General features: G+C 55.2%; 6 protein-coding genes and 1 non-coding gene across 7 annotated transcripts; 2 read left to right on the plus strand and 5 right to left on the minus strand.

The window, feature by feature from the left end:
• Positions 1-1,518: 1,518 nt before the first annotated feature.
• Positions 1,519-3,399, minus strand: IE81DRAFT_299040 (hypothetical protein). Its single transcript, XM_025512195.1, has 3 exons — positions 2,195-3,399; positions 1,892-2,117; positions 1,519-1,818 (listed from the first exon to the last, which is right to left on the minus strand). Exons 1-3 carry the CDS (start codon positions 2,913-2,915, stop codon positions 1,632-1,634), a joined length of 1,134 nt encoding a protein of 377 aa, XP_025371563.1. The 5' UTR covers positions 2,916-3,399; the 3' UTR covers positions 1,519-1,631.
• A 1,647-nt stretch (positions 3,400-5,046) lies between these two features.
• On the plus strand, positions 5,047-8,782 carry IE81DRAFT_328762 (seven-hairpin glycosidase; the record flags this gene model as incomplete). The annotated part of the gene is made up of 7 exons (XM_025515117.1): positions 5,047-5,242; positions 5,352-6,085; positions 6,156-6,892; positions 6,960-7,314; positions 7,389-7,528; positions 7,587-7,632; positions 7,700-8,782. The coding sequence occupies 7 exons, from the start codon at positions 5,047-5,049 to the stop codon at positions 8,780-8,782; spliced, it is 3,291 nt and encodes a 1,096-aa protein (XP_025371564.1).
• A 1,669-nt stretch (positions 8,783-10,451) lies between these two features.
• On the plus strand, positions 10,452-11,768 carry IE81DRAFT_283084 (Arabinanase/levansucrase/invertase; the record flags this gene model as incomplete). Its single annotated transcript, XM_025511557.1, has 1 exon — positions 10,452-11,768. A coding segment is annotated over one exon (1,317 nt), but the record flags the coding sequence as incomplete, so codon positions are not given.
• Positions 11,769-12,284: 516 nt separating this feature from the next.
• IE81DRAFT_340065 (hypothetical protein) lies at positions 12,285-13,447 on the minus strand (the record flags this gene model as incomplete). Its single annotated transcript, XM_025515596.1, has 1 exon — positions 12,285-13,447. The coding sequence occupies exon 1, from the start codon at positions 13,296-13,298 to the stop codon at positions 12,285-12,287; it is 1,014 nt and encodes a 337-aa protein (XP_025371566.1). The 5' UTR covers positions 13,299-13,447.
• An 861-nt stretch (positions 13,448-14,308) lies between these two features.
• On the minus strand, positions 14,309-14,423 carry IE81DRAFT_t9. The gene has a single exon. It is a non-coding gene; the product is annotated as a tRNA-Leu (tRNA).
• A 1,425-nt stretch (positions 14,424-15,848) lies between these two features.
• On the minus strand, positions 15,849-21,432 carry IE81DRAFT_321298 (hypothetical protein). The gene is made up of 6 exons (XM_025513295.1): positions 20,486-21,432; positions 17,486-20,389; positions 16,987-17,409; positions 16,455-16,915; positions 16,287-16,376; positions 15,849-16,214 (listed from the first exon to the last, which is right to left on the minus strand). The coding sequence occupies exons 1-6, from the start codon at positions 21,138-21,140 to the stop codon at positions 15,924-15,926; spliced, it is 4,824 nt and encodes a 1,607-aa protein (XP_025371567.1). The 5' UTR covers positions 21,141-21,432; the 3' UTR covers positions 15,849-15,923.
• Positions 21,433-21,970: 538 nt separating this feature from the next.
• IE81DRAFT_345640 (TFIIH basal transcription factor complex, subunit SSL1) lies at positions 21,971-23,779 on the minus strand (the record flags this gene model as incomplete). The annotated part of the gene is made up of 4 exons (XM_025515938.1): positions 21,971-22,301; positions 22,383-22,949; positions 23,019-23,124; positions 23,215-23,779. The coding sequence occupies 4 exons, from the start codon at positions 23,777-23,779 to the stop codon at positions 21,971-21,973; spliced, it is 1,569 nt and encodes a 522-aa protein (XP_025371568.1).
• Between the last annotated feature and the right edge of the window lie 893 nt (positions 23,780-24,672).

Consider the following 24,672-nt stretch of genomic DNA (forward strand, 5'->3'; position numbering starts at 1 on the left):
CGTGCTCAATTGCATCTTGCGTCAGAGCGCGTGAAGGCGAGCGGGCGCTCCTCTATCCGCATTCCACGCCGGGCTGCCTATGCCTGCGCCCTTCCAGCAGTCACAGTCATAAGTGATCTTCTCATTCACGCAAGTCTTGTACTGATGCGGTAGACCCACAACACTGCCTAGACCCACCAAACTGACTCGCGACTGCTGTACTCATTATTATATAGATGTAGGGATACTGACCGCGTAGAAAGTGGCTAGAACAGCGCGAGCGGCTGTACGTGTTCCAAGTTGCGCTCAGACTTGGAGCTTCGAATCCTATTCAGCGCCCGTCCAAGCTTGGATGATCATTGCATGTTCATTCACAATTGTCACCATCATCCATATCTGCCTTATTCGCCTCATGCGTAATCCACAGCTGATCAGTCAGATTCACCACGGCCACGCTGGGCTTGTCCAGCCGTGTGCTGATTTGGCAACCATCCAATCCAAGTGTCGACATTTTGTTCCTCTCTTCACTCAAGCTGGCGCCGTTGGGGCCTGATGAATCGTGAATATCCTGATTCCATTCACCATTCACCATTCACCATTATTCAACATTCACGATTGATGACTGTGAAGCGCGAAATCACGAATCACGAATGTGACTAAATCTAGCGTGCAGTGCAGTGCATGCATGCATGGATGGACCTTCTGGATTTCTTGATTCCGAACGATCCGAGCGGGCCGAGCGTGCGCGTGAGTGCGAAGCGATCATGGCACGTGCATACCTTGCATGCATGCAGCAGCAGCTTCGCTTCACAGCCACCAGACACGCGCGCGCACGCGCCATGAGATCTGCCCCCCCCCCCCCCCCCCCCCCCCCCCCCCCCCCCCCCCCCCCCCCCCCCCCCCCCCCCGCGCTCTTACCGCGGCCGGTGTGCCTTACTTGCACAGTCAGCAAAAGTATCAAGGTCGCGTTGGCCCCAAGCTAGCCGCCAGCTTCTGATGCTATCTATCATGCAAGAATTTATGAAGCTCCTGCATTCAATTCTGATCCACCATTCTTGATTCGTGATTCAGATTGATCGTGGGCTGCGCGTAGATTCAGAAGGATCCAGCGGTCATCTCGAGGACCTGGTGCTGCATCCTGCGCATCCTGATTGAGACGCAGCATTCCACCACTGCTTCCACTGATTACGACCATCGAAAGTAGGCCCCTCGATCCTCGTCTTGAGCCGATGCTAGTAGTAGCAGTGATAACTGCGAAGCGAGGACACGTGGCCCACGAGATGCTGCAGTCATCACAAGCCAAGGGCATTCGAATCGCGACTGATTGATGAGGGTTGCGAGATGGATGCACGCGCGGAAAGCCCGGATGGTCACGCACGCGCACAACCACGTGAGGCCGATTAACAGCTAGCTGATCATGATGAATCGTGCCTTCAACATTCTTGATTCTTGATTGCTGGATCAAGTGTCCAAAATCAAGAATGGTAGGACGAGAAGAGTAGCCGCTACAAACTAGTCAGCTCTTCCGACATCGCCCTTGTGGGTACTCGACAATGCCAACGTGTATGCGACGGTGCCATTTCGTGTCTTTGCGCAACCGAATGGGTAAGGCGGGGCAGGGCGGAGCTCAGACGTTCAGAGTGGGCGCAAAATTACAGCAAAGCAAGCCCTAAGGCGAACGCAGCAGCCAAATGTGGTACCAGAAGTGCCGAAGGATGCTGGAAGATGGAGCGAGAAGCAGATGAGGGTATCATGTCCTTGGCGCTCCCAGGTCGCGAAACATTATTTAGTCGGGCAGCGGCTTCGGCCACGCCATTTTTGGCGGGCGTGTCCCAATAGCTTGGTACCGATGAGCTGGTCAGCGCTAGCATACGAATGCATACCTTGCTGTACGGCACGGGAGGCGACTCACTCGACCAAGACGAAGGTTGCGCGAGTCCTCGTCTCCGAAGCACAGCGCTGCACTGTGCTCACGATGCCGTTCTCTCCGTCTGCAGAATTGGTCGTAGAGGTGGCATTGCGGTCAGGAGTGGAGATAGCCACAGTGCTACCCAGTGGTTGAGTGTTCTTGTTATTGTTCAGCAGTGCCAACGTGCCCTCGGTACGGCCGCGATCGACGGAACAGTTGAAAGGCAAGTCTGCGGGCACAAGATCGCTGTGGCGGTCAGGCCCGCTGCTCGAACACCACGCACAGACTTTTCGTGTGCAACCTCACCAAGCTGATCAAAGGGGTTCTCGTAGATAGAATCAAATTCTGCAAGAATCCAGGAGACCTGATCGCGATCTGATGCGTAGTCAAGAAAGATGACCACCCTCTTGTCTTGATCAATCATCTCACCAAGAGTCGGCCACTGATCTCTTGAAGGGCTAGGTCCGTAGCTGCCATCTGCGCGCTTGTTGTCTGGCCACCACGTATTGCTCGCATTGAAGCCAGTCGAATTGAAGCCGGCCTCCCAGCGTCTGATGTCCACTCTATCCGGATTTGTCATCAAGATCGTCAGGACTTCTCGTGGATTTTCGTTCAGCCAAGCTCTGACGCTTCTCAAATAGTCTTCGAGGGAGCCTCCATCTTGCAACAGACAAGACGTGTGGCATAATGAGAGTTCGCTAGGATTGGACTCGTTTGATCGAAAGACGCCGTAATTCTCATGCGCTTGCCCTTGGATCAATCGAATGCCGCCTTTCAGAGTGGTTGTGATGTTCACCGCCTGATTGTCGCTCACTCCATCTCCTACAGCGTAGCTATTGTGCGCTCCGATGTAGACAACGTCGGCATAAGACTTGCTGCAAAGCTCAGCATGACCGTTACATGTAGGAGCAGCGGCCAAATTTGTCGTCGACGTGGCTTTGTCGAAGTACCAAGCTGGCAAGAGGGAAGCGCTCGCCTGCAAAGCTGTCGACAGGAACAACAATGTTGAGGCGGCGGTCAAATGCATTTCGTTCCTGGCGGATGTAGGTATGTGCACGCACCGTTGCGCGCTGATCAAAAAGTATTCTCGATGAGTCGTGAATCTCGTAAGGTAGTCGTAATTGTCGAATTGGGAGTTTGCGATCAGTCGTCAGTCGTGAAGGATGATGAGGGGCGTTTGTCCAAGCCATGGGTAATCCGACGGACGGAGGGGGGGTTGGTGTGTGGGAGGACAGGTCAGAGGCCGGGCAGATGAGAAAGATTTGAACGACCGTCACATTGCTACATTCACGATTTCCCCGAAGCTTTTGCAGTCGTGAGTGGAGATGTACCGGTACATTTTCTGAAAGGGGTTGCGTGCCGTCAAAGGGTCCGCTCAGACTTGTTTGCTAGGCAGTGGGTCTTGTTAGCAAGACAGGAGTTCGCCTTGCAGCTGCTGAACGCGTCTTTGTCATTCACGATTATGCCGGCATCTGTGGATCTGAGCTCCACAAACGACTTCTGAACTCTTGATTCAACTCATGACTGTTGTGCATGTGAGCTTGTGTGCAGCGAGAGAATGACCACACTTGACTGCAGGCGAGTGGGCCCCATGACTGACCGCACTCATCCCAAGACGCACGACTAGCGCGCTACCCATGCAAAGAGCGAGCAATCAAAGGGGCGAGGGCACGGACGTTTGGCAAGTCTTCGCGCGCGAATCTTGAATGATGATGGCTTAGTCGTTGCTAGGTCACGTGGCAACGGAACGGTGAGTTCCGACAAGCGTGCCTTGACTCACGACTCATCACCACTCGTGACTGCATCTGCCACCGATCTCCCGCAACATTGCTTGCTACCAACTCTTGACTTTGACTGTAACGGGAAGTCAAGCGGCTTCTCGGTCGTCTTTCTCTGCGAGACGCAGCCAGCTGCTTCAGACTCCTCCGTGGCAAGGATTTGGTGGTCGCAGGAGGAAAGCCTGTCTCGCGGCGCTCACTAGTGAATCAGAATGTTGTCTGCAGCTCGGGAAGGCTTTTAGCGCGCAGCGAATAATGACCGGGACCGCCTGGCAGCAAACAGCAGCAGAGGCCAGCGTTCGTCTGCTAGCTGCTGCAACGCGTCCGTAAAAGGCCCCGCGCGAGCACGCTTGCCAAGGCCAGCAGATCAGTCGTCGGAAAGTCAAGTCACGCTGTTGGAGTCACTCGCGCGACTGTAGCTCCGACTCACGAATCTTTGCGACTCACCCGCTCGGGGCACACCTCAGAGACAAGATCTCGGCAGCCGGTGCACGCCTCCAATTGTGAATGAAGTCGACACGCTGACTGCCAACAATCAAGAATTGCAACCAGCACGAGCAGTAATCGTGAATCGACTGCACCTAGAGCCTGGCCAATCCACCAGAGTCCATCCCCACTCGTGAAGCTGTCGCACACGAAGCCCCGACTCGAACAGCCTCATCTGCATGTCCGCTGCAGCCCTTGCATCTCTGCGCTTACTGTATCCTGAACGAGTCCTTGGCGGACGTGGAGGACGCCGCGTGCCTAGCTGCTGCTGCTCCTGGTGCTGCATCTCTTCTGTTGCGGAGTCGCGACGTTGGCCTGACTGAGTGTTCCACACACGCGGCAGTCACCACACCCTTTGGCTGCCGACCCACTCACCGCACCCCGCAGTGACATCGACCTTGCTGCCAGAAGGTGGAAAAGCGAGCCCAGTCCCCGTCTTGAAAATACCACCTCAGCATCCCCGCGCTCCGCATGCAACCTTCTCCAGGCTCTCCTACTCTCTCGACCCCGGAAACTCTACTCTCACACGCGGATCAGCAGTCACCATCCTCATTCACTTCACTTCGACCCTTGTCCTCCTCCGTCCGCGCAAACACTGCCAAAACACTTGACCCTGCTTCTCGAAACGAGAACGACGTGGAGCTGCGGCGAAGGCTGCCTCTGCCTCGAGATCACCAGCACGAGCGCTCATCACACACCACAGCAGACCCCAGTGATCTGACTACGGAGGGCGGATCCTCTCAAGCCACAGTCGGTGAACCTCTTGCGACTGCCGATGAAGTCTCTCGGCCAGGCAGAGTAGAGGCCCTTTTCCCCGCTTCATGCCGGCAGCCAGAGCATAATCTTCGACCTCCCGCCCAACCACCGGATTCGGACTCGGCGCGAGCGCACACGATGTTGACATCGAGGCAATCGTACTTGCCGGTGCCAGGCAGCGCTACTCCTGGTGCCTCCAATTTGATATCCCGGTTGATACCCAGACGAAGAAGCTTGCTTTGCACAATCATCCTCGTCTTTTTCTTTGCAAATGTATTCTTGTGGGGTCCCGATTTTGCGGGAGAGGAGCGAATGCAGAGGTGGGGCGTAGACCGTGAGTGTTTTTGCTGCGATTGTCACCCATCAGGGCGTCCTGACTTCCAACGCTTGGCGGCCGCTGCTGAGACCGCTTCAACTCCGTTCCTTCGCTGTCGGCCTTGCAGATTGGTCAGACTCGATGCGCCCCTGGCTCGGACACAAGCCGCCGCCGGGCTCCGGTAAAGAAGTTGGCTTCCCTTCTGACCCAGTTGAAGATGGCTCGTCCGCTCCTATTAGTCCACTTATCGTCGATGACTTGGGCGGCTTGCCCCCTTCTGCAGAGTCAGACAAGCTCTACCTGGAGTCTAGCGCCTTTCCTCCGCAATTAGCCAGCACCTTTACGGCTACCGAGTATCCTGCTGGATCAAATCCGCACAGAGGCGAAATTGCTGCTCACCTGTTGAGCGTGCTCGAAGCGCGCAGCAAAGCAGAGCGGAAAAGACCACCTCATCCAGGCAAAGCACCCTGGGAGCCCACCGGAGACGTCTGGAACACTTGGAACAGACCAGACAATGGGAGCAGGAGCACTCGAGCTGATGCGATGCGCCCTGCTCAGCAAGGATTGGACGTGGATTGGCGAGTGGGTCCTTTCGCGGGTTGGAGGCCGCCTCTGGCCGAATTAACCAGCTTCTTAGATTCCAAGCTTGGAATCAAACCTCTACCGAGAGTGCAGCATACATTCCAGGCGCCTCATAGACACAGCGGTGGTGACAACGACGAAGCGCGAGAGACGCTCATAGCGGAGAGGCAGAAGCTGGTCAAGGCTGCATTCTTGCACGCCTGGGAGGGGTACAAGACGTACGCGTGGGGTCATGACGAGCTCAAGCCGGTGAGCAAGAAGCCAAACGACAACTTCAATGTGAGTGGGTATTGTGTATCGCAGGATGTTGCGCAGTGATGCTCAAGTACAAGATGTTTCCCACTCGTAGGGCTGGGGTGCTACGATTGTAGACGCTTTGGGCACATTACTCATCATGGATCTACCTGAGGAGTACGATCTAGCTCGACAGCACGTCCGAGACATCGACTTTGGCCTTGTTGGGGGTTCACGCTCAGCGTATGGCTCATCCGATGGGCGTGTACCAGTCTTTGAAACTTCCATCCGATATCTCGGTGGCTTGCTCTCTGCCTACGACTTGTCAGGGGACGAGCTGATGCTGGACAGAGCGGAAGAGCTCGCGCAGCTGCTTTCGCCCGCTTTCGAAACGCATTCTGGCGTACCTATCGGTCGTCTGCGGTTCGGCGAGCCTCCTTCTCACAGCGCTGGAAGCAGCGCGATCCTGGCAGAGGCCGGATCTATGCTGCTCGAATACACCAGACTTTGGCAGGTGACGGGTAACCGAACCTACTTTGATAAGGTGCAGCGAACGACAGATTGGCTGGATAGGAATATGACCAAAGGCGCGGACAGATTGGGAAGCCTGCTCCCCACTACTCTCTTTCCGGAGTCGAAGAATTCGTACGGGTCCTATTCTTTTGGCGGCATGGCAGATTCGTATTACGAGTATCTGATCAAGGAGCATCAGCTGCTCGGAGGGGCTCTGCAATACGGCAGAATGTATGCGGAAACGATCGACGACGCGAGGAAGCACCTCATGCGCTCCATCGGAGCTGTTCCGGCGGCGAGTAGCCTTCTGACGATCGGTATCAGTAATGGGCACAGCTAGTGAGTGTCGAGTTGTTTGCGATTTTGTAAACGTGATTGCTTACACACTCTCTATGAGGCGTTGCAGCACACCAAAGCTGGAGCATCTGGCTTGCTTCTCCGGCGGGATGCTTGGTCTCGGCTCCCGACTGCTGGGACGTGAGCGCGACTTGGCTAATGGACGTCGCTTCACAGAGACGTGCTGGTGGTCCTACAATGCGACCGCGACGGGCATAGGGCCCGAAGAGCTTGTGTTCTATAGTGACTCCGATCCAGATCGCTTCGAATTCATCTGGGAGAAGGATGGCACGTCTAGACGGGGTAAGCCGAGAGGCAGCCCGATGGTCGGTGTGCGGCACATGAGCACCGATTATCGCAATCGACCAGAAGTTATTGAGAGCGTGCTATACATGTGGCGAATCACTGGCGATCCGATCTGGCAGGTGAGTGGCGAAGCCCGACACAGGCCGTAGGCTATTACCTGATTACTTACACCTGCTTTCGGGCAATTAATCAGGAGAGAGGATGGCAGATGTTCTCATCATGGGTCACGCACTGCATGACGGATGCCGGATTCTCTTCAATCTACAATGTGAATGCTGTGCCAACGCAGAAGACCGACTCAATGGAGAGCTTCATGTTTGCAGAGGTAGCCAAGTGAGTAAGATGAGCGCAATCCGGCGCCAACGTGTGGCTTACGTCACTGCTTGGACAGGTACTACTATCTGCTATTCTCTCCGCCTGATCTCATATCACTGGATGTGAGTTCAAAGCCGTAGCTATAGCCGTGGACTCGTGCTGATGATACACAACACGAATTTCTCCTAGGACTACGTGTTCACTACAGAAGCACATCCGCTGCTTCTTCCCAAGCGAGGTTCCTGGGGCGTGCCTGGCAATGGCCCGCGCAAGCACTGGGACCCAGCAGCGGCGCACGTGCCGACAAAGGAGTCTGGCCTATACTCGGGGGGCGAAGGTGGTCACGTTGGTGGCCTGACTTTCAATCAAAAGACCATCATCGCCGAGAACTTTCGTATGCAAGAGGAAGCTGAACAGCGGAAAGCGGAAGCGCTCGCGGCTGCAGCAGCGGCAAACAATGATCGTGCCCGCGCGCCTCCAGTCGGCAGGGCGCTCGATTCTGGCAGCGACGCAGCGACAAGTATCGGCGCAGCTATTCGGAAGTTGCTGAGCAGTGCCGTAAATAGCGCGATAAGCACTGCGCCTGGCCTTTCAGGGACAGCAACAGAGCAACCGCCGTCAGGCTATGGACATGTCAAGCCAATCGGAAAGGAAGGCAGTGCCATGTTGGCACTTCTCGAGGGTGAGGAAGGCAATGTCGAGCGATGGGCAACGCTTCACGGGTCAAGCCAAGCCCACGATCCCGCAAAAATCCTGATCCCATCCTCATCTTTACGCTTGCACGAGCCTCAGCCGGTCGTTGATGACGATGGTGACGATGGTGCACAGATCGTTCAAGCTGCAGAACAGAAAGCACACCACGAACCTCACGTGGACAAGCACGGTTTCCCTTGGGGACATCCAGGAGCGAAGACGTCGGCCGAAGCTGTTAGATTTGCAGAGCTGATAGCTAGTGAACGCACTCAGCGAGCCAACCTCGTGAGCGCAATACGATCGCTGCAGGGAATGTCCAGGAGTGTAGGCCGCAAGGAGGAGATGGTGCAGCCGATACCCGAGGTAGACGACCACGCACAGTGTAGAGTCGGTGAACAGCCATCGGCCGATGAGCAAGAGCAGTGGGTGATTGTGGATCAGTACGGCGATCCATTACTCGAAGTCGATCTCTCAGAGACCCCGCGAGATAAGCACCCGTCCGCGCCCGCTGGAGAGGTAGCCCCGCCGTTGCACGAAGTAGCGAAGCGAGACACAACTACCTACCAGTCATCCGAGTAAGAGGTATTGCCTCCCGACCTTCGTTCTGTGACACTTATTCCCACGGCTCTTTGCAATACATTTTCATGCATCTGATCGCGAGCACAGACATCGACACCGCATTCTTGCTGCGTCGCAATGCCCTGGCTCAAATACAGATTGCGGCCACAACAATGCTGGCCGTCGTCGACGCTTCTCTCGGGTACCGCTGATAATCCACGGGTACAATTTTGAGACGCCAACATGGTCAGGCAGACCCAGGCCAGCAGCCAAATAAGGCCGGCATCCGGCGGCATTCACAGTGAGTCTCTACCTGCATCAATGGAACTTACGTCCCACAGCCGTCGGAGCTTTTATACCTTCTCGATCGATTCATCGCTTCGCTTTGTGTGCTATGAACGTTCGAATGGACAAGAGCCAGCTTTCACTCCAGAGTGCCCGTCAACTGCTTGCGCTTCCCAGCCTCGTCCCTCTGAAACTATGGTACAATCCAATCCTGCGAGCGAGAGAGCCAGGAATTTGCATCCAGCGCAGCAGCTGCCCGAATGAGAAGATGGACCAGCAAAGCGCACTCTCCGCACAATTTCGTGAGATCAGCATGGGCGCTCTGCATTATTCGCTACACGCTGGACTACTTGGGCCCTGCTCCGACCCTTCTCCTACGCGATCTTCAACCTCTCTCAGAATAAATGTGTAGCAAGCTTGCTACCCTTCTCCAGTCAAGTAGAAGCTGCCTCCGGCGAAAGCGCAGAGTTCTTGCGGTCCGCGCTCCTTTTGGGGCGCAAACCTCACGCGGCAGCGACTCCTGCACTTTCCCCGCACGCATCATCAGATTGTCCCGCGTTCATCAAGCTGCATCTGCCGTGTTCCCATCGGTAATCTCCAAAGCTTCATCACTGTTGACCTGCAGCACGGGCCGCTCACACTGCCGCTAGCATCAATGCCTCATCTACGATTTGAAGATCGGCAATTTAGACATTTTCGCCGTTTCACAAGCCGCTAGGAGATCCCCAAGTCCCCCTTTCTGAGAATCCCGACGCGTGGCGACGAGCTTCCTAGCGTAAAATCTCTGCCACGCAGTCGCTCGCTCCCACGAACGCAGAGTGACCTCACTGTGAGAGAAGAACTCGATAGGGAGTGAACAAAGAACCACGATGCTGCTTGTAAGCTTCCCTTGTGTGGCAAGGAAGTCGCTTCAATGAGCTCCGCTGGGCTGCAAAGAAACATTGACTGGTGCGGTAAAGTTGTCGCGCTACGTCTTGCTTTGCCGGCAAAAGGCTGGCGACGCATCTGTCATGTCAAAAGCAGGATATGCGCCTCATTTAGCGAGCGACCATTGACAGCATGCGATCGCAACTTGTCCTCTTCTAGCCAAGGCAAGTGTCGTTCGTGTGCAATGCCGCCAATGTCACAGCCAAGCTCTACGATCTGAGCAGAAGACGCGCTGCAGTCAAAGCTGGCCATGTGAGTGATTGTGACACTACTTCAGAGCGGATGGCCCAGTATGTTTGCACGTCTACTCGATTCCTATAAAGCTGGCTAGTGGATGTTAGATCCCGTTGCGTGCCTCTTGAAAGTCTACTGCGCAGATCGCTCCCCGGCTCCGCTGCCTTACAAGATGATTTGCTTGACATTCCATCTCATACGCACCGTTGCCATAAGCTTTGCTGTGGCAACCATCACTGCTCGAGCTGCGACAATCGTCTCGGGACAACGATGGACCGACACATCTGGCAAGTACATCCAAGCGCACGGCGGCGGGGTGCTCAAAGTTCAGGACACCTACTACTGGGTGGGCGAGGATAAATCCGACGACTCTGGCACATTTCAAGGATTCCACATGTACTCGTCCTTGGATCTCGCTGCTTGGAAGGACGAAGGGCTCGTTTTGCCTCCGAGCAACAAGACGACATCGGTCGGCGAAAGGCCCAAGATTCTTTACAATGCTTCGACCAAAAAGTATGTCCTATGGTTTCATGCCGAGGACTCTGGCTATGCCTTGGCGCAAGTCGGTGTCGCGGTATCCAATCAGGTCACGGGCCCATACGAGTTTCAGGGGGCATTTCGTCCGCTTGGTCAAGAGAGCAGAGACATGAGCGTCTATGTGGATCCCAAGGATCAAGCGGCTTATCTGATCTTTGCGACGAACGACAACAAGGATCTCGCGATTGCTAGTCTGAGCGCGGACTATCTCAAGCCCGACAAACTCGAGTACACGATTGCCAATCAGCGTTACGAAGGTTCCGGCATGTTTTCGAAGGACAACAAGTACTGGCTCATCCTCTCTCACCAATCGAGCTGGGAACCAAACGACAACATGGCATTGGTTGCTGACTCGCCCAAAGGACCGTTCGACTCCCCCACTGGCATCGCACCTGCGAATCTGAAGACGTACAATTCTCAAAACCATTTCGATCTCGTCATTCGAGGTTCTGAGCAGACCTGCAACATCTACATGGGCGACAGATGGAGGTCAGACAAGCTCGGTCAGAGCACAGAGGTATGGCAGCCCTTCGAGTGGAACAGTAGTGGTCGTCCCTATATTGAGCCCTTCGAAGATGCTTGGGATTTGGATGCCAAGACTGGCACTATTACGCGCTTTGCTCGGTCTACCTTCAACGTTGCTCAGAACGCCAAAGTCTCCGGCAACACAAAGATTGAGGATTGCGCAAAATGTCCAGGCGGTAAGATTGCAAATGGTGTTGGTGGCTCGGCGAATGCGACAGTCACTTTCTCGGGTGTCAGAAGCCCGAACGGCGCAGCCGGCAAAGTTTGGGCAGGCATCTACTACAATCATGCGGACAAGTATCCCAAGTACCGAAACGCTTTCGTCAGAGTAACGGGCACATCAACCCAGGATGTTGAGGTCAATTTTGCCCCTGGCGGCAGCGTTGACAGTGGCTTGCAGAGCTCACCTGTGATGCTCGATCTCAAAGCTGGCGACAACGATGTCACGATCTCCAATGCTCAGGGATCGGGACCTAATGTTGGCTACCTTGTAGTGTATCAGTCGGCCTGAGACGGCACACTCAACACAGCAATGATTGTCCTTGCAAAAAGGTTGGTCATTGTGTGGCAAAAGTATAGTCTTTAGCTTCTCCTGTATCGCAGCGCACGTCGCTTTGCAGCGTTGTGAGCCGATTCGGGGAGACACAAAAGAATGGTTCTTCGTAAGCTAGCCATCGGAGAGCAATTTGTATGTTTATCGAAAGCATGAAATTGCGCGCGCTACAAATACTACTACGTAAAATTTGGCAAGAAGTACGAACTGCTTGGTATGAAAAGCGCAATTGAAAGATTTGTTTGGCCTCATGTATCTGACCACGGTTGCGCGCGGGCAGCGACCGCGCGTTTCAGGTAGTAGACGAGCACTTTGCCCGAACAAAGGTCTCGGCTACCTGAGGTCCACCAAGTCTCAGGCGTGCCAAGGCTGCTTGTGGCCTTGGATCGCGTGCAACTTTGTCTGCGTCGTCTTCGTCGCGCTCACTTGGCGCGCCGACACTTATGTGTCGTTTATGCGACTTTATGTTGTTGTCCAAAGAGCAAACGAAATGCCATCTTCATCTTTGCGGGGTCTTGTCCCTCTTCGTTGTTTCTCTTCCATTTGTTGATGCGGAGGCGGCCCGTCCATCAGGTTGAGGATGCCGGCGAGATTAGTCCGCCGATTGAACCTCCTTGCAGCCGCCTGCGCTTCCCTGCATGCAGTTGAGACGCTGTGAGGTTCACTTGCGCGCCAGGTGCATGCTGGGCACCAGAAAGGTCTGTCAAAAGATTCGACATAAGCCCCGTTGCCCGTGAAGGGCAGCCTGAAGAACCCAGGCATGATGCATTTCTTGTCGTTGATGGCTGCCCACCTGGGCATGCGAGAGGCGATGAAGATGATGGTTCCAATCTGCCCGTTGTCGCACTCGACGTTTCCACGAAATGATTGCATCTGAGACCACGCGGCGCACAGCTTTATGTTGTGCATCTTGAGTGCATTGCGGATCGACGTGACCAGGAGATCGGTGTCAGCCATAGCGGCTGCTTGAAGTCCATCAACCATGCCGACTTCCAGGCCATCTGCCAGCTCCATCCCATAGCCGTCGAGCGTCAGAGAGTGTTGTTGGTACGAGAGGTCCAGGAGCTCAGCCGATTCTTTGTGTTCTTCTGGGATCTTGATGTCAATCCCAAGTACGCTATCGCCTCTCTGGTAGAAGCGGAGCTCTGCATTGAAGACGCCGTGTTGGTTAAGCTGAGCCATTGTCATCATGCGGCAGTGCGTGAGCTGGTCTGCATTGCCGTGTGCCGCCAGCCGGAAGTCGTCGCCGAGGGCAAAGCGCAGCCACCCTGGCGCGATCAGATATTGCTGGCTTAGTGACGCGAGGATGACGTTAGGTGAGGGGACCTCATCCAGGTGAGCAAAAAGGTTAAAAATGGGACGGAAGAAATGAAAAATCTGCGTGCCTTGAACGATCTGTTGAATCAGGGCCTGATTATTGTCATGAGCCTCCTCAAGGGCTTCACCCATGACGTCGGTGACCTGAATGGTGGTCATCGGCTCATCAGCGGGTCCGTCTTCACCAGCGACGCCATCCTAGTGTTCAGATTCCAGGAGCATGCCTGCGAACGACTCTTCATCTCCCATGGAGTCAAGGAGGTCGCCTCCAGAAATACGCCCTTCACCCATGACGTCGGTGACCTGAATGGTGGTCATTGGCTCATCATCGGCTCCGCTCTCACCAGCGTCGTCGTCCCAGTTGTTGCCTACTTTGTCCAAAGGTTTTGTCCGGTCCCACTTTTGAGTGTGACTTTCACGGGAAGTCTGTTTGGAGTCGCAGCACTCACAGGGGCTAGACCATTCCAAAAGGATTTTAGGAGGACGAAGGTGACTCCTCCCGAATGCTCGCATCGTCTCACTTGAGCAGTCGCGCAAAGAGATTAGAGGCGGGAGGAAAGTACTGGAAGATTTGAGTGCCTGCGACGATCTTCGGATCAGCGCGTGCGCAGCCAATCTGGTGGGATGAAGACTTGAGAAATTGTTGATTCTGTTAGATCAACGGTGACCATGGATGCAATCATGATTGCGTCGGATGCATGTTGTGAAGTCGTGGTTATATAGGCGTGATCAGTCACAGCGGTCGTCCGTGCCACGCATATTATACCGTACCGTACCCGCGTGATCAGTCAAGCGTGGGGTCACGATTTACGATTACATGTTGATGTGTGATCGATCAGGCATCATGCGTGGGCGTCACGATTACATGCGTGATAGATGAGGCGTGCATTGCATGGCGTCACGATTCCATGCGTGATCGGTCAGGCTTGCGCGCGTGCCCATGCGTGACAAAAGAAGCGACGCCGGAACAAAGGTTCGGCGATGGAACTTCGTCCTGTCGCGCAAAGAAATTGATGAAGATGGGATGACAGTACTGGAACATCTGAGTGCCTGCGACGATCTGGTCGATGAGAAGGCACTTCTTTTTGTTTTGTTTAGACTCTCGTCCGCCAGGTCCTTGCAGACACTCAAATCTTCCAGTACTTTCATCGCGCCCCAAAAATTTCACGTGACTCGAGTGGGACTCGAACCCACGCCCTTTCGGACTACGGTAGACCCAGGCAATGCCTGATACGGATTAAGGTAACCTTAACGTAGCGCCTTAGACCACTCGGCCATCGAGCCATGTGGAGGGCGATCATCTTATAACAATATGACCACCGCCAGTACAAAGGCCAGATTGATTGCAGCTGCCGGGTTGTCCAGCGTCGCTGATGTCCACTCGACCGTGACCATCAAGAATTCGAGCCTCCCAAAGACCTACCTTTCTCCGTGTCAAGATGTCGGTACCGTACCGGTGACGTCCAAAGCCGATGGAATTGTTTTGCTGCGAACAGCTGCTGCGACGGCGGTCATCCAAAATTCGCAATTGGTGACGAGGTCGATGAGGATGACAGTGATGGTGGTAGCGGACATTGCGGATCGCTGGTGTTGATGAGGTGCCCTCGTCGAAGTCGGCTGTAAAGCGCCATTGATGAGAGGGGAAGGGATGTGCCCATTGGAAGTGAGCGCTTGGGCAGAGAGAGCGAGTGCCAGAGCGGATGGTGGGAAAAAAAGGGAGCGAAATGAGGCGCGCAATGGGTTGATGGTGGATTGTGAAGAAGAGCTGAGCAGAGGTCAGAGGCATTTATACTGACTGCGCGAAAGTTGCCAGGCGAGACGTAGCACGCACACCCAGACTTTCTTCGTCCGTAGGTCTGCGTGCCCAGCCGGCGACCGCCTGTCGTGTTGCTGCGAAGATTGTGGCACCGCAGTGCGGGTGCGGGTGCAAAAATTCCAGCTCCGACTTGTGTGCTGCTATCGCAAAAGGCCGTTGAAGGCAGACTTACATCGGAGACCCATTCACTGATTCCTGCTTACTTGTCCGCGATTGGGCTCAAGAATGTCATGATGACCTTGCCTGGACACAGGCGCGCACGCATCTTGGGTTGGCACGTAGCTACGGGCACCAGATACTGGTCCACGCAGCCTTCTCATGACTATCACGATCAAGCGCATCCATCACAATCCAGACTTCGGTGCGCGATCATCAGTGCACGGTCGATCCTGTGCGCGAAGATTTCGCGAAGACTACTCAGACACAGTCAGTCTTGAGCAGAGCGCGTGAGCTTGGGCTTGCCCCCCTTTCCCTTTCGGTTCTCTTCATTTGACACAGCGATGCTTTGTATCACCAAGACGAATTGAATCTTACCCAAATTAGCTAGCAGTCTTCGAGAAGTTCTCCCCGCCGCAGGGTCGGTGCGAAGCAATCTGCGCGAAAATGCGTACTCACAAATGCCCCGGGCTAACAGAGGAGGTCTCGCTGCTGGGCCTGCGCAATCCTAAGTGAATCTGCTCTGGCGCCGCTTCGATCTCGCGCATGACGCTCTTCGCAGCAAGTCTACAATGCGTCTGGCGTCCGTATCGCACAAGTGCGATTGTGCTATGGTCCGAGGACGCTCCGACCCGCCACAATGTAATGCTGAACTCAGAGGCTTCTGATTCGAGCAGATGCCCACAATTCTGGGCCTAAAAATTGTGCCGCATTCTCATGGCCCGCAAAAGATCCCAACGTGCAAACGTCACATTCGCTGTCAGACAGTATGACATCGTATGAACTATTTGATTAGCCAGATTAGCGCCTCGTCATGGCGCCCATTCCATCTCAGGGTCGCCTCCGTGCTGAAGCTTCCTGCTGCGCGCTAGCTCTGCTTTATCGGCGTACCGCCTCATCTCTCGCTCTTTCCTCTCCAGCTCCTCGACATATTCTCGAATGGAGCTGCGTAGAGCCTGCGCTAGCTCTCTCGTCGCAGTTGCAGAGGAGCTTCCATGTGGCGGTCTAGAATTTGGGTCTTCGGATTGCTGCAGAAGAGTGTCGATCAGGTTGTAGGGCAGCCACGAACTGCTTGCGTGCTCATCGAGACGCTTTGCCTGAGCCTAGGGAGGGAGTTGACACAGTCAGCAGCGTTCGACGGGACCAGACGTACATCGAAATGCGAAGATGCTCACCTCCTTGACCATACTATTTGCGTGCCGTAGAGCGTCGTCTAGTAGACCACATCGCATGCACGACTGCACCAACATCGTCGGCTGATTTTGCTGAAGTCGCGTAACGGGAATTTGTCGAGACGTAAGTGATCTGTGCAAGGGTGCAGTGTGCACTCTGCATCTGCTCACCTTGAACCAATCCAAGAGCCATTTCGGGATGAGGTGTGCGGCTCCGAGGCCAAGAACGCGCTCAAGCACCACGACTCGATACTTCCATTGTGAGGCGCGTGCGTCCTGAGCTTCCAGGTGCAGCTGTAGATATCTCCACGCTCGGTCCGCTGCTGGTCCTTGCCAACCAGCGCTTCGTTCAGCAGATATGAGAAACGCTGCTTCGCCTTCGTCGCCGTCTGCATCCTCATCGTCTCGCAGCTCCGCCATGAGAGGGTGCAAGGCCTTGGCTCCGATTTCGGACGACTGCTGTGCTCGTAATCTCGATTGACGGCCTTGAGCAAGGCCAACGCATTTTGTGGCAAGACTGTTAAAGATTCCGCTCATGTCCACCTGCAGTGCTCGTGCTACCGAGATTGCCTTGTCGTATTGATCGTTACGAGTGTACAAAAGTACCACGTTAGATGAGTCGAGGTGCGTCGCTAGCAAGGTATATCGAAAGTCTCAGCAGATTGCCCGAGAAACTGCAAACCGGATACTGAGCAAGACTCACCGGTCGTAGCGAATTCGGGGTAGAGCTGCAAAAGCTCGAGATGTGCCAGGGTCAGGCGATATCGGCGCTTGACATCACCAGCAGAGACGATCTTGATTTCCTGAGTCTGATTGCTCCACAGCTCGTCGGGAACGTAGGAAGTCAGACTTGTTTGACTCTGCCGTGGTTTGCGAGCCTGACTAGTGCTCAAAGTGTATGGCAAGAGATCATCTTCATCCTCGTCATGGCCTAACGCAGCGTCTCCGAACCAGGCATCCCTCTCGGGCACGAGAGCAAGCACGTTGCAAGCTGCGAGGTATGAACGTGCTTGCAGAATGGCTACTTCTGAAAACGCATCCACAGCTGATTGGGCAGAGAAGAGCGTAGATCGCTCACGCTGCAGACTGGCCAAGTGCTGAGCATGCTGATACATTGTTGCACCAGCTGACAGCGAGAAAGATGCAACGGAGGTCTCAGTCAGGACGAGTCTTGCGCGATGCCCCATACATAGCCGACTCACCACTCTTCAAATCACCGCGATGAATATGATAGGCGTAGAGGATGTAGTAATAGTTCGGTTCGCCTATAGGGTCCGAATTGCGTGCTTTGAAAGCAAGTGTGCGCTCCATCTCGGGTTGCAATGTCGGGAAAGAAAATGCAAGGAGTTGATGGACCTCGCCGGACTCGCACATGGCTCCTACAAGTTGCCTCAGCAGGTCGTTGAGCGACCTCTCGCGCGGCGCAGTCAGTAGCAGCGCATGAGCTCCTGCAAAATCGCCTTCTGACAGCCTGATTGCAAAAACGCGGGCGTGCATGTCGATACTGTGGGGCGTCGGAGGCAAAGACAGCGCCTTTTCTGCAAAGTAAGCGGCCTGGGACGGAGAAACAGTCATTAAAATGTCTGAAGTGTGTGCGTAGAAGGTCGCTAGCCTGGAGTCACCGGGCGTCGCTTCGCGGACTTGCTGTGGCAACAGCAGCGCTAAATCTGCGCCCTCCCCATCTTCGTCATCCCTCATGAACAGGTCGTCGTGGGAACAGAGCCACGTGGCTACTAGTTCGAAGGAATGAGAAGCGAGCCCGGCTTCACCCAGTGCTGCAAGGGCAGAACCCCGCGCGAAATGGGAAGCGGCGCAAGACTCGTACCTATCGACCATCGTGAGGGCAGCGCTGGGTAGGCCTAAGGAGAGGAGTTGCGCAGCAAGCCGAACATGAGGTTCTGTGAGGTGTGCCTCTGTTCGGAGGTCATCAATCAGCGTTTCCGCTGTCGCATGAAGGGCAGCAGGGTCGAGCCAGCGCGATTCACGCAGTAATTCTCCCGCTGCGGCTCCTGGATGCGTAGCGTCCAGTAGTGGTAGGAATCCACAGAGAATGAGGCGATGAAGCAAGCCAGATGTCGCGCCATGCAGCTTTGGGCGAGCCCGATGGAGCGCGGAAGTGTGTCTGGTCGCTTCCATGCTCATGTCTCCCAAAGCCTGCACAACGGCGTCGGCGTCATTGGGCTGCGCTTCTTGGAAGGTTTGCACATCGACTTCGGTCTCCCCGCTGATTTGGAGAAGCTCCACAAGAGTTCCAATGTCGTGTAAGGAGACAATTGCGCGGGCTCTGATCGCACGATGAGCTCCCGTGTCCAGATTGTCCAGAGGATCGAGCTGGGCCAGCGCAACAAGGAACAGAACAAACGACCGAGCCACCCTCTCGCGAGCGAGCAGTGATCGTTGAGTCGCGTCGGCTAGAAGGGCAGCATGAAGCCGCGTGGGGACTTCAGCCAATTCGCTCGAGCCAGACCTGCGGTCGCCAGTGCCACTGCAAAGAAGTTTGCCGAAATCATCTAGCGCCCGTAAGAGGTCGTCTCCAAGCGATGCGCAGACTTCGCGCACCGCGTGTAGATCGGCCATCTCGGGCTGTAAATCGAGCATCAGAGAGTCTCCGAGGTCCACAAGCGATACGTCAAGAGGTGTGACGGCATCCAACGCGAGCTCAAGATTTTTTTGGAAAGAGAGAGACGCGTTGGTACCCAGGGCAGCCTCGAAACGCGCTGCTGCTGTGACCAATTGCCAGTGGGCCCGAGTCCGGGCCTCGTTTCGTGAAAAGAGCCCACTGGCCTCGACTCGTTTCTGGAGATTGTCTTGCTCAATTGCCGCGCGAAGGACAGCTCTGCCCTTTGCAGCGGTCTTGCTATGCTCTGACTCGGCGCAGCGAGCTAGTAAGCTAGCGGCGTCCGGGCTCGACAATGTCCCGATTGCACCAGCGAGAAGCAGACGAGGAGTCGCTGTCTCGCTAGGGAGAAAGGCGAGCGGAGCTTGATCTTCAGCAGCCCGAGCTTCCAAAGCTCTAGAAAACGCTGTCCATTCTCGCGCGACCGCCGCTTGAAATGCGTCCGTTCGCCACGAACCTGTATGCGAGTCCGTCCGAAGCTGCACACCAGCTGCGACAGTCGACGCGATGCGTTCGGCAATGCTTTGGAAGACTGGCTGTCCGCGTAGCGCCGGCGGTCTTGTCGCTGAAGGATCCAAATTAGAGCTGAGTGCACTGGCATAAGTGTCCAAGGTGCTTGCCAAGTAAGGCGCAAAGCGCGAAGTGTGCAAGATGCGTTTGAGAAAGAAAGACGGAACGTCATCTGATGCTTCCAGCTCGCGGTCAAAGGAGGGGCCGTGCAGAGGTGGATGAGCTTGAGCCACGTACGCGCTCGACCAGCTACAATGCGCATCCTCGTTGTCCTGTTGAGGGGCTTCCATAGCATTGAGGGGCAGCCAGGCGATGTGTGCCGCTACCTCGTCTTCCCATACACCCCACAGGGTCTCGCTTGATGTATCTGCGTAAACCTCGTCCGTCTCTTCTTGCAGCGTGCCAAGGTGCATGTCTGCGAGTCGGATTCTTTTTGTTTCCGAGTCTTCCTCCCTCGTCCACGCGAGAGAGACATCCCCAACAGCGCCGGGAGCGTCGAGCAGGGACACGTCGAAGCAAGCAAAGAACCGCCTCGATGCCGCAGGAACGTGGATCAGCAACCGAATGTTGTGAGATGTCGAATATGCTTTGATTTGCGGCAGTGCGTTGGGAGGGAAGGATTGCAGAGGTTGATTGACGTCTGAAGGGTGCGCGGAGGCGGGCAGTGCGATCTCTCGAATGCAGGAGGCTGATATGATATCCCAAATCCGTAATCTGGCGTCTGCGTGAACGCTGAACACGAGCGAGACTGATTGAAGAGCAGCTGATCGCAGAACGATGTTCCTTTCACTTTCGTTGGAAGAAGAGCTCCTCGCGCTGGCGATGGAGAGTGCTGTCCGATCAGATGAGATGGGTGCAGGCGCCGAAGACGCGTTCTGGCTGTTGCTGGAGCCTGGCGAGGTCGGCGCAGGTCTTGCAAAGTACCTTGTCAATGTTCGAAAGAAAGAGCCCGCACGAAGATCCGTCGTCCTCCAAGGGCCTGGGTGTTTGAACATTCAGAGAGGCGGTAGCGCAGTGCGATTTCAGTCGCGCATCCACGTTTTCCCTTCGCATATACAAGTCGGCGCCGACTTACCTTCGAAAGCGCCGCTGCCATCCCCAGCTCTGTTCTGTTCCGCTATGAGAAGCCCATTAGCGCATTGCACGACGACCCTTCCCTCCTCGCACGCGTGTATCCTTTGCACCTTGTCCAAAGCCAGCTCTGCATGCCACTCTCGCTTGAGCTGCGCAGACTCTTTGCTTCTCGGGGCTGTATTAGGAACTTCGCGTCTTTGCGATCCGCCAGACGTCGAGTTTTCCTTTCTGTCGCTGTGAGGGCCATCGACCGTCGAAAGATCTGCAGCGGTGAAAGAGACGCGATGAAGAGCAGTCGATGTTGCTGCGACGATGTGAAGCGTCTGCCTCGCATCAATCCACACGCTGGGCTCTGGCAAGATAGGTGAAGGGAATCGAAGCAGGATGGGTTGTGCGAGTTGCGAGAAGGCGGGAGCTTTGCCATCTTCAGGTAGGCGCGAGGAAGGGATGAATCGAATCTCAAGAATCGCAGGTGGTAATGTTCGTAGAACGATCAGACTTCCATCAGCCAATCCGAGCGAGCTTCCAAGTGGTTGTTGAGGAGCCGAGGATGTCGAAGCTGGCACTTGCGACGGCACGCCCAACAGTCGCTGGCTTTCCACGTCACCGCTCCCGCCCAGTAGCCACAGCGGCGCTTGAGTGACATGAAGGAGCATCGCGAAACTCGTCTCGGGGAATACAGCGACACGCCCAGTGACCACTAAAAAATTGTCGAAAGGTTTGCGGACGCACTAATCATCGGTGGACGCAGTGCGTGTCGAGAGTCGAGCAGCGCGAAGGACGGGAGCGCGTCAGCGCGAGGGAGGTCTCGTCGCAACCAGGTGCGACGTCACGAAGTGGTGGCAAGTCCAATGGCGAGTCTGGTGAGAGATGCGCGATGTCGACGTGGTGAGCTTCGACCTGATGGCTACCTTTGACTGCGAAAGCACCGCTTCGAGCTCATCGCGCAACGGTGGTGTGTGCAACGCTCGATCACTCGTGCCTCACGACTCTTCATGATTCGCGCTCATGCACGCGTTCTGTTTGATGCGCTTCCAAAGCGCTGCACAGAAGAAAGTTCAGATGCCGTCACGTGACCTGCAGTGAACCCATTTTTGAATGCAGAATCAATAATCAGACAAGGATTGGCGGGCAAGAGAGGGAGAACATTCGACACGAAGTCTCAAGACTACTTAAGACTCGTGATTGAGATATCACCTGGCTCGTGGATAGCAAGCGCCTACGGAACCGTCACTTGCAACCGCCAGATGATGACGAGCCGAGCAAAGAGATGGAGAGGGAGGAGGCCCTTCGGAAAGCGTTCGCGGCGCAGTGTCGGGGAAGGAGCGCGTTCATGCAAGTGAAGGTTGACTTCCGATTTCGGTTGCATTGGGACTGACTATAGCGTGCTACTCGTACAAATGAAGGGGTACAGACGATGGTGGGTGAGGTTATCCTAGTCTTGCACCGTAATAGACGCGTGCGCATCGATGCTCTCGAGGTGTTTTTACGAGCATCCCGGGCACAAGTGCAATATCTCATGAACGTAGCTATCGCACTCTATGCAAAAGTGCGCTTCGCACACTTCGCAAGCGTACCTGCCTGTCGGAGATACAGTTGAACTTTGCGTGTTGTTGACGGCGGCGCCATTTGACCGGCCCGAGGTGAAAGTGGCATTACTATTCGCTGCGGCGGCCACAGCCGTATTGACCGCAGATGCCGCATTCCGAGAGTCGGGTCTGTTCGTGGATTGCTGCTGCGCTGGCCTCTTGGCGGCGTGGGGAAACGCCGAATCACATCCTTCACAGCAAGATGAAGCCGATGGATCCCGTTCGAGCCTTTGGAGATGCGCGAAACGATCAGACGCGGTCAGCAGGACTATCCACGCACAGTGATGCCTACAAACGAAGACCACTCACTCTTCCCAGCTGACAGGTCGATAGTACGGTGTCGGGAATAGGTGATGATAACTCCGGGCCAAGTGCGTGCTCAGCACCACAGTGATACCGCATACAGGGCAGTCTGTAGGCACATCGCATATCTTGGCTTCGCATCTCGGACATACAAAGCTGACTCCATGTTTTACCCGTCCATGACAAGCGCAAAGGGACGGTTTCGAAGACTCGGGCAACCGAAGTGGAAAAGCCATAGCGAGCAAGTCTGCCGTGGATTGATCGTCCTCTTCCGACTCCATCGCCTGATCTCCTTCTTTCTTCGTCTTGTTCGCCTTGGTAAGCTCGGGAGGGGGTACCAACTCGAAGAGCGCATCGTGCAAATGCCCTTCGTTCAGGGCCACTGCAAAGGAGCCTCCTGTTCGCAGACACACCGTCTTGCACACCTTGACTTCTGCAGCCAGGCATACCATGGACACGCGTATCTGCTCGGTCGCTAGCGTAGCAATAGTTGTGTGGATGTTTGAAGGGTCGCACGTGGTCAAACTGCCAAACAAGACCACAATTTCTCGCGAGGAGGAGGATGGCAGATGGCTGAGGCAGAAACGAAGCGCCGCTTATTCAGGCCACGGAGCTGGCACTCCCCTCAGCACAATGACTCACGACAGGTTGCTGCGTGCCATTTCTAGAGCGTTCTGCAAGCTGGGCTCGCCTTTTGGCTCCAGCCGTCGAGCATTCGACAAAGCAAGGGTGTGCTCCACCGCATTTCCTGAGTGAGGATGCATATGGTCGCCAACACTATGAGCGATAAGCATCCATTCGTAGTCCAGATACTGCAGACGTGGTGAGCCCCACTTACCGCCCAGTGGACCTATGCGCTCAGCTATCCCATCCCTCGTCACCACGATGCCTAATTGGCCAATCGGATTCTGGTCGAAGTACTCCGCCACAAATTCCTTGGCGTACTGCAGGCACAAAGCGTGCCTGCTGGGTCTGAGATCGCGCTCCGACATGCTCTCACTCAGATCGATGACCAACACCAAATGTCTGATGATTCCTCTCTGCACAGCTTGAGCAAGCGGTCTGGCTTTGCGCCTCTTCCATTCCAGGAGGCCTCTCACTGCAGCTTCGATGCCGCCCGACTCATCCTCCCTGACCGCATCCCAGCTGCGCTTGAAGCTGGCTTCCCAAGCGTATCCTTGCTTGCCTTTATTTCCCTTTCGTTGCTTTGATCGATTAGCCGATGATGGGCCGGCATCCGCGCTTGCGTGTTCGATTCCATTTGTCCGACTGGAAGTTTCTCTCCTGCCCCGGGTATCTAAGCCAGAGCGTTGCGCGCGACTGTTGCCGAGGCTGAAATCCGGCTCGGAATCTGATGCAGAGCCGACGAACTCGTCTTCATCGTCGTCTGCGCCGCGAGCCATGTCGATCCAAAATCAGACCTGTCGCCGATGCGTAATGTCGAGATGAGGAGTGTGTCAGCACCTTGCGTCGGCCCAGATTGAAGCGTCAGCAGAGGAACATTGCTCCTATCAGTGTAGCGCCTTCAAGAAGACCATAGAGGACAGATCCACGCTTGAAGTACAGGACTGAAGCATGATCAGACACCTCCGTGTGTTCACAGTAAGGCATGTATGCCACCATATTTACTCCGCACAGGCACGAGTGCACCTCAGCATAAGGACGGAAATAGGTTGTGTTGCATCGTGCGGAGCAGAGTGAACCCAACACGCAACAGAGACCACTCACTCAAGCAGCAACCTGGGGCCCAATTGAAGTGTGAGGTCCGAGCAGCACTGTGGTGATCACTTTTGACGTGTGACCAAGCTGAGTGAGCCAGAGATGTCGTGCGACTGCCGCTCGCGCGCTTCGGTGGTCTGCGAAGTAAAAGTCGTGGAGAGTACGATTGTCAGACCGCACGTATCTGCTGCATGGTTCATGGCTGGGCAACTGGGGTGTTTGAGGAGATGCGTGTGGTGGCGACGTGCACAGGGAGTCAAACGTAGAGTCAGAGTCACAAGTCGTCATGACTTGGGATGCTTTGCAACGCATACCTTAGGTGCTGAACGCGCGAGCGGTCTGTTGGACAATCACGTGACTTCCGCCAAAGCTTCGGGCAAAGCACTCATCAAACTCACACTGGCGGGAAGAGAAGGGTCGAGATTTTCGATTGCGTTGCCGGCGATGCGAGAGAGTCCGTGCACGCAAAATACCGCGACAACTCCACATGAACGACCTCGAGGTTGGCAATTTCGTGCCACCAGCGCATGCACGAGTTGCGCCACATATCAGCACCCTTATTACCACCAACTACTGG

This window comes from Ceraceosorus guamensis, assembly GCF_003144195.1.
Source record: "Ceraceosorus guamensis strain MCA 4658 unplaced genomic scaffold IE81scaffold_11, whole genome shotgun sequence".
NCBI lineage: Eukaryota > Fungi > Basidiomycota > Exobasidiomycetes > Ceraceosorales > Ceraceosoraceae > Ceraceosorus > Ceraceosorus guamensis.

What these genes read in the sequence shown, in the direction of transcription:
- IE81DRAFT_321298 (XM_025513295.1), bottom strand. Translation starts at nt 21,140, where the DNA reads ATGCTCCTTCATGTCACTCAAGCGCCGCTGTGGCTACTGGGCGGGAGC. An exon ending in TCGCGGTGATTTGAAGAGTG is followed by an intron (nt 17,410 to 17,485) that starts GTGAGTCGGCTA and finishes TCTCGCTGTCAG; the next exon opens with CTGGTGCAACAATGTATCAG. An exon ending in GGCTCTTGGATTGGTTCAAG is followed by an intron (nt 16,377 to 16,454) that starts GTGAGCAGATGC and finishes ACGCGACTTCAG; the next exon opens with CAAAATCAGCCGACGATGTT.
- IE81DRAFT_299040 (XM_025512195.1), bottom strand. Translation starts at nt 2,915, where the DNA reads ATGCATTTGACCGCCGCCTCAACATTGTTGTTCCTGTCGACAGCTTTG. An exon ending in GAACCCCTTTGATCAGCTTG is followed by an intron (nt 2,118 to 2,194) that starts GTGAGGTTGCAC and finishes TTGTGCCCGCAG; the next exon opens with ACTTGCCTTTCAACTGTTCC. An exon ending in GCAACCTTCGTCTTGGTCGA is followed by an intron (nt 1,819 to 1,891) that starts GTGAGTCGCCTC and finishes ATCGGTACCAAG; the next exon opens with CTATTGGGACACGCCCGCCA.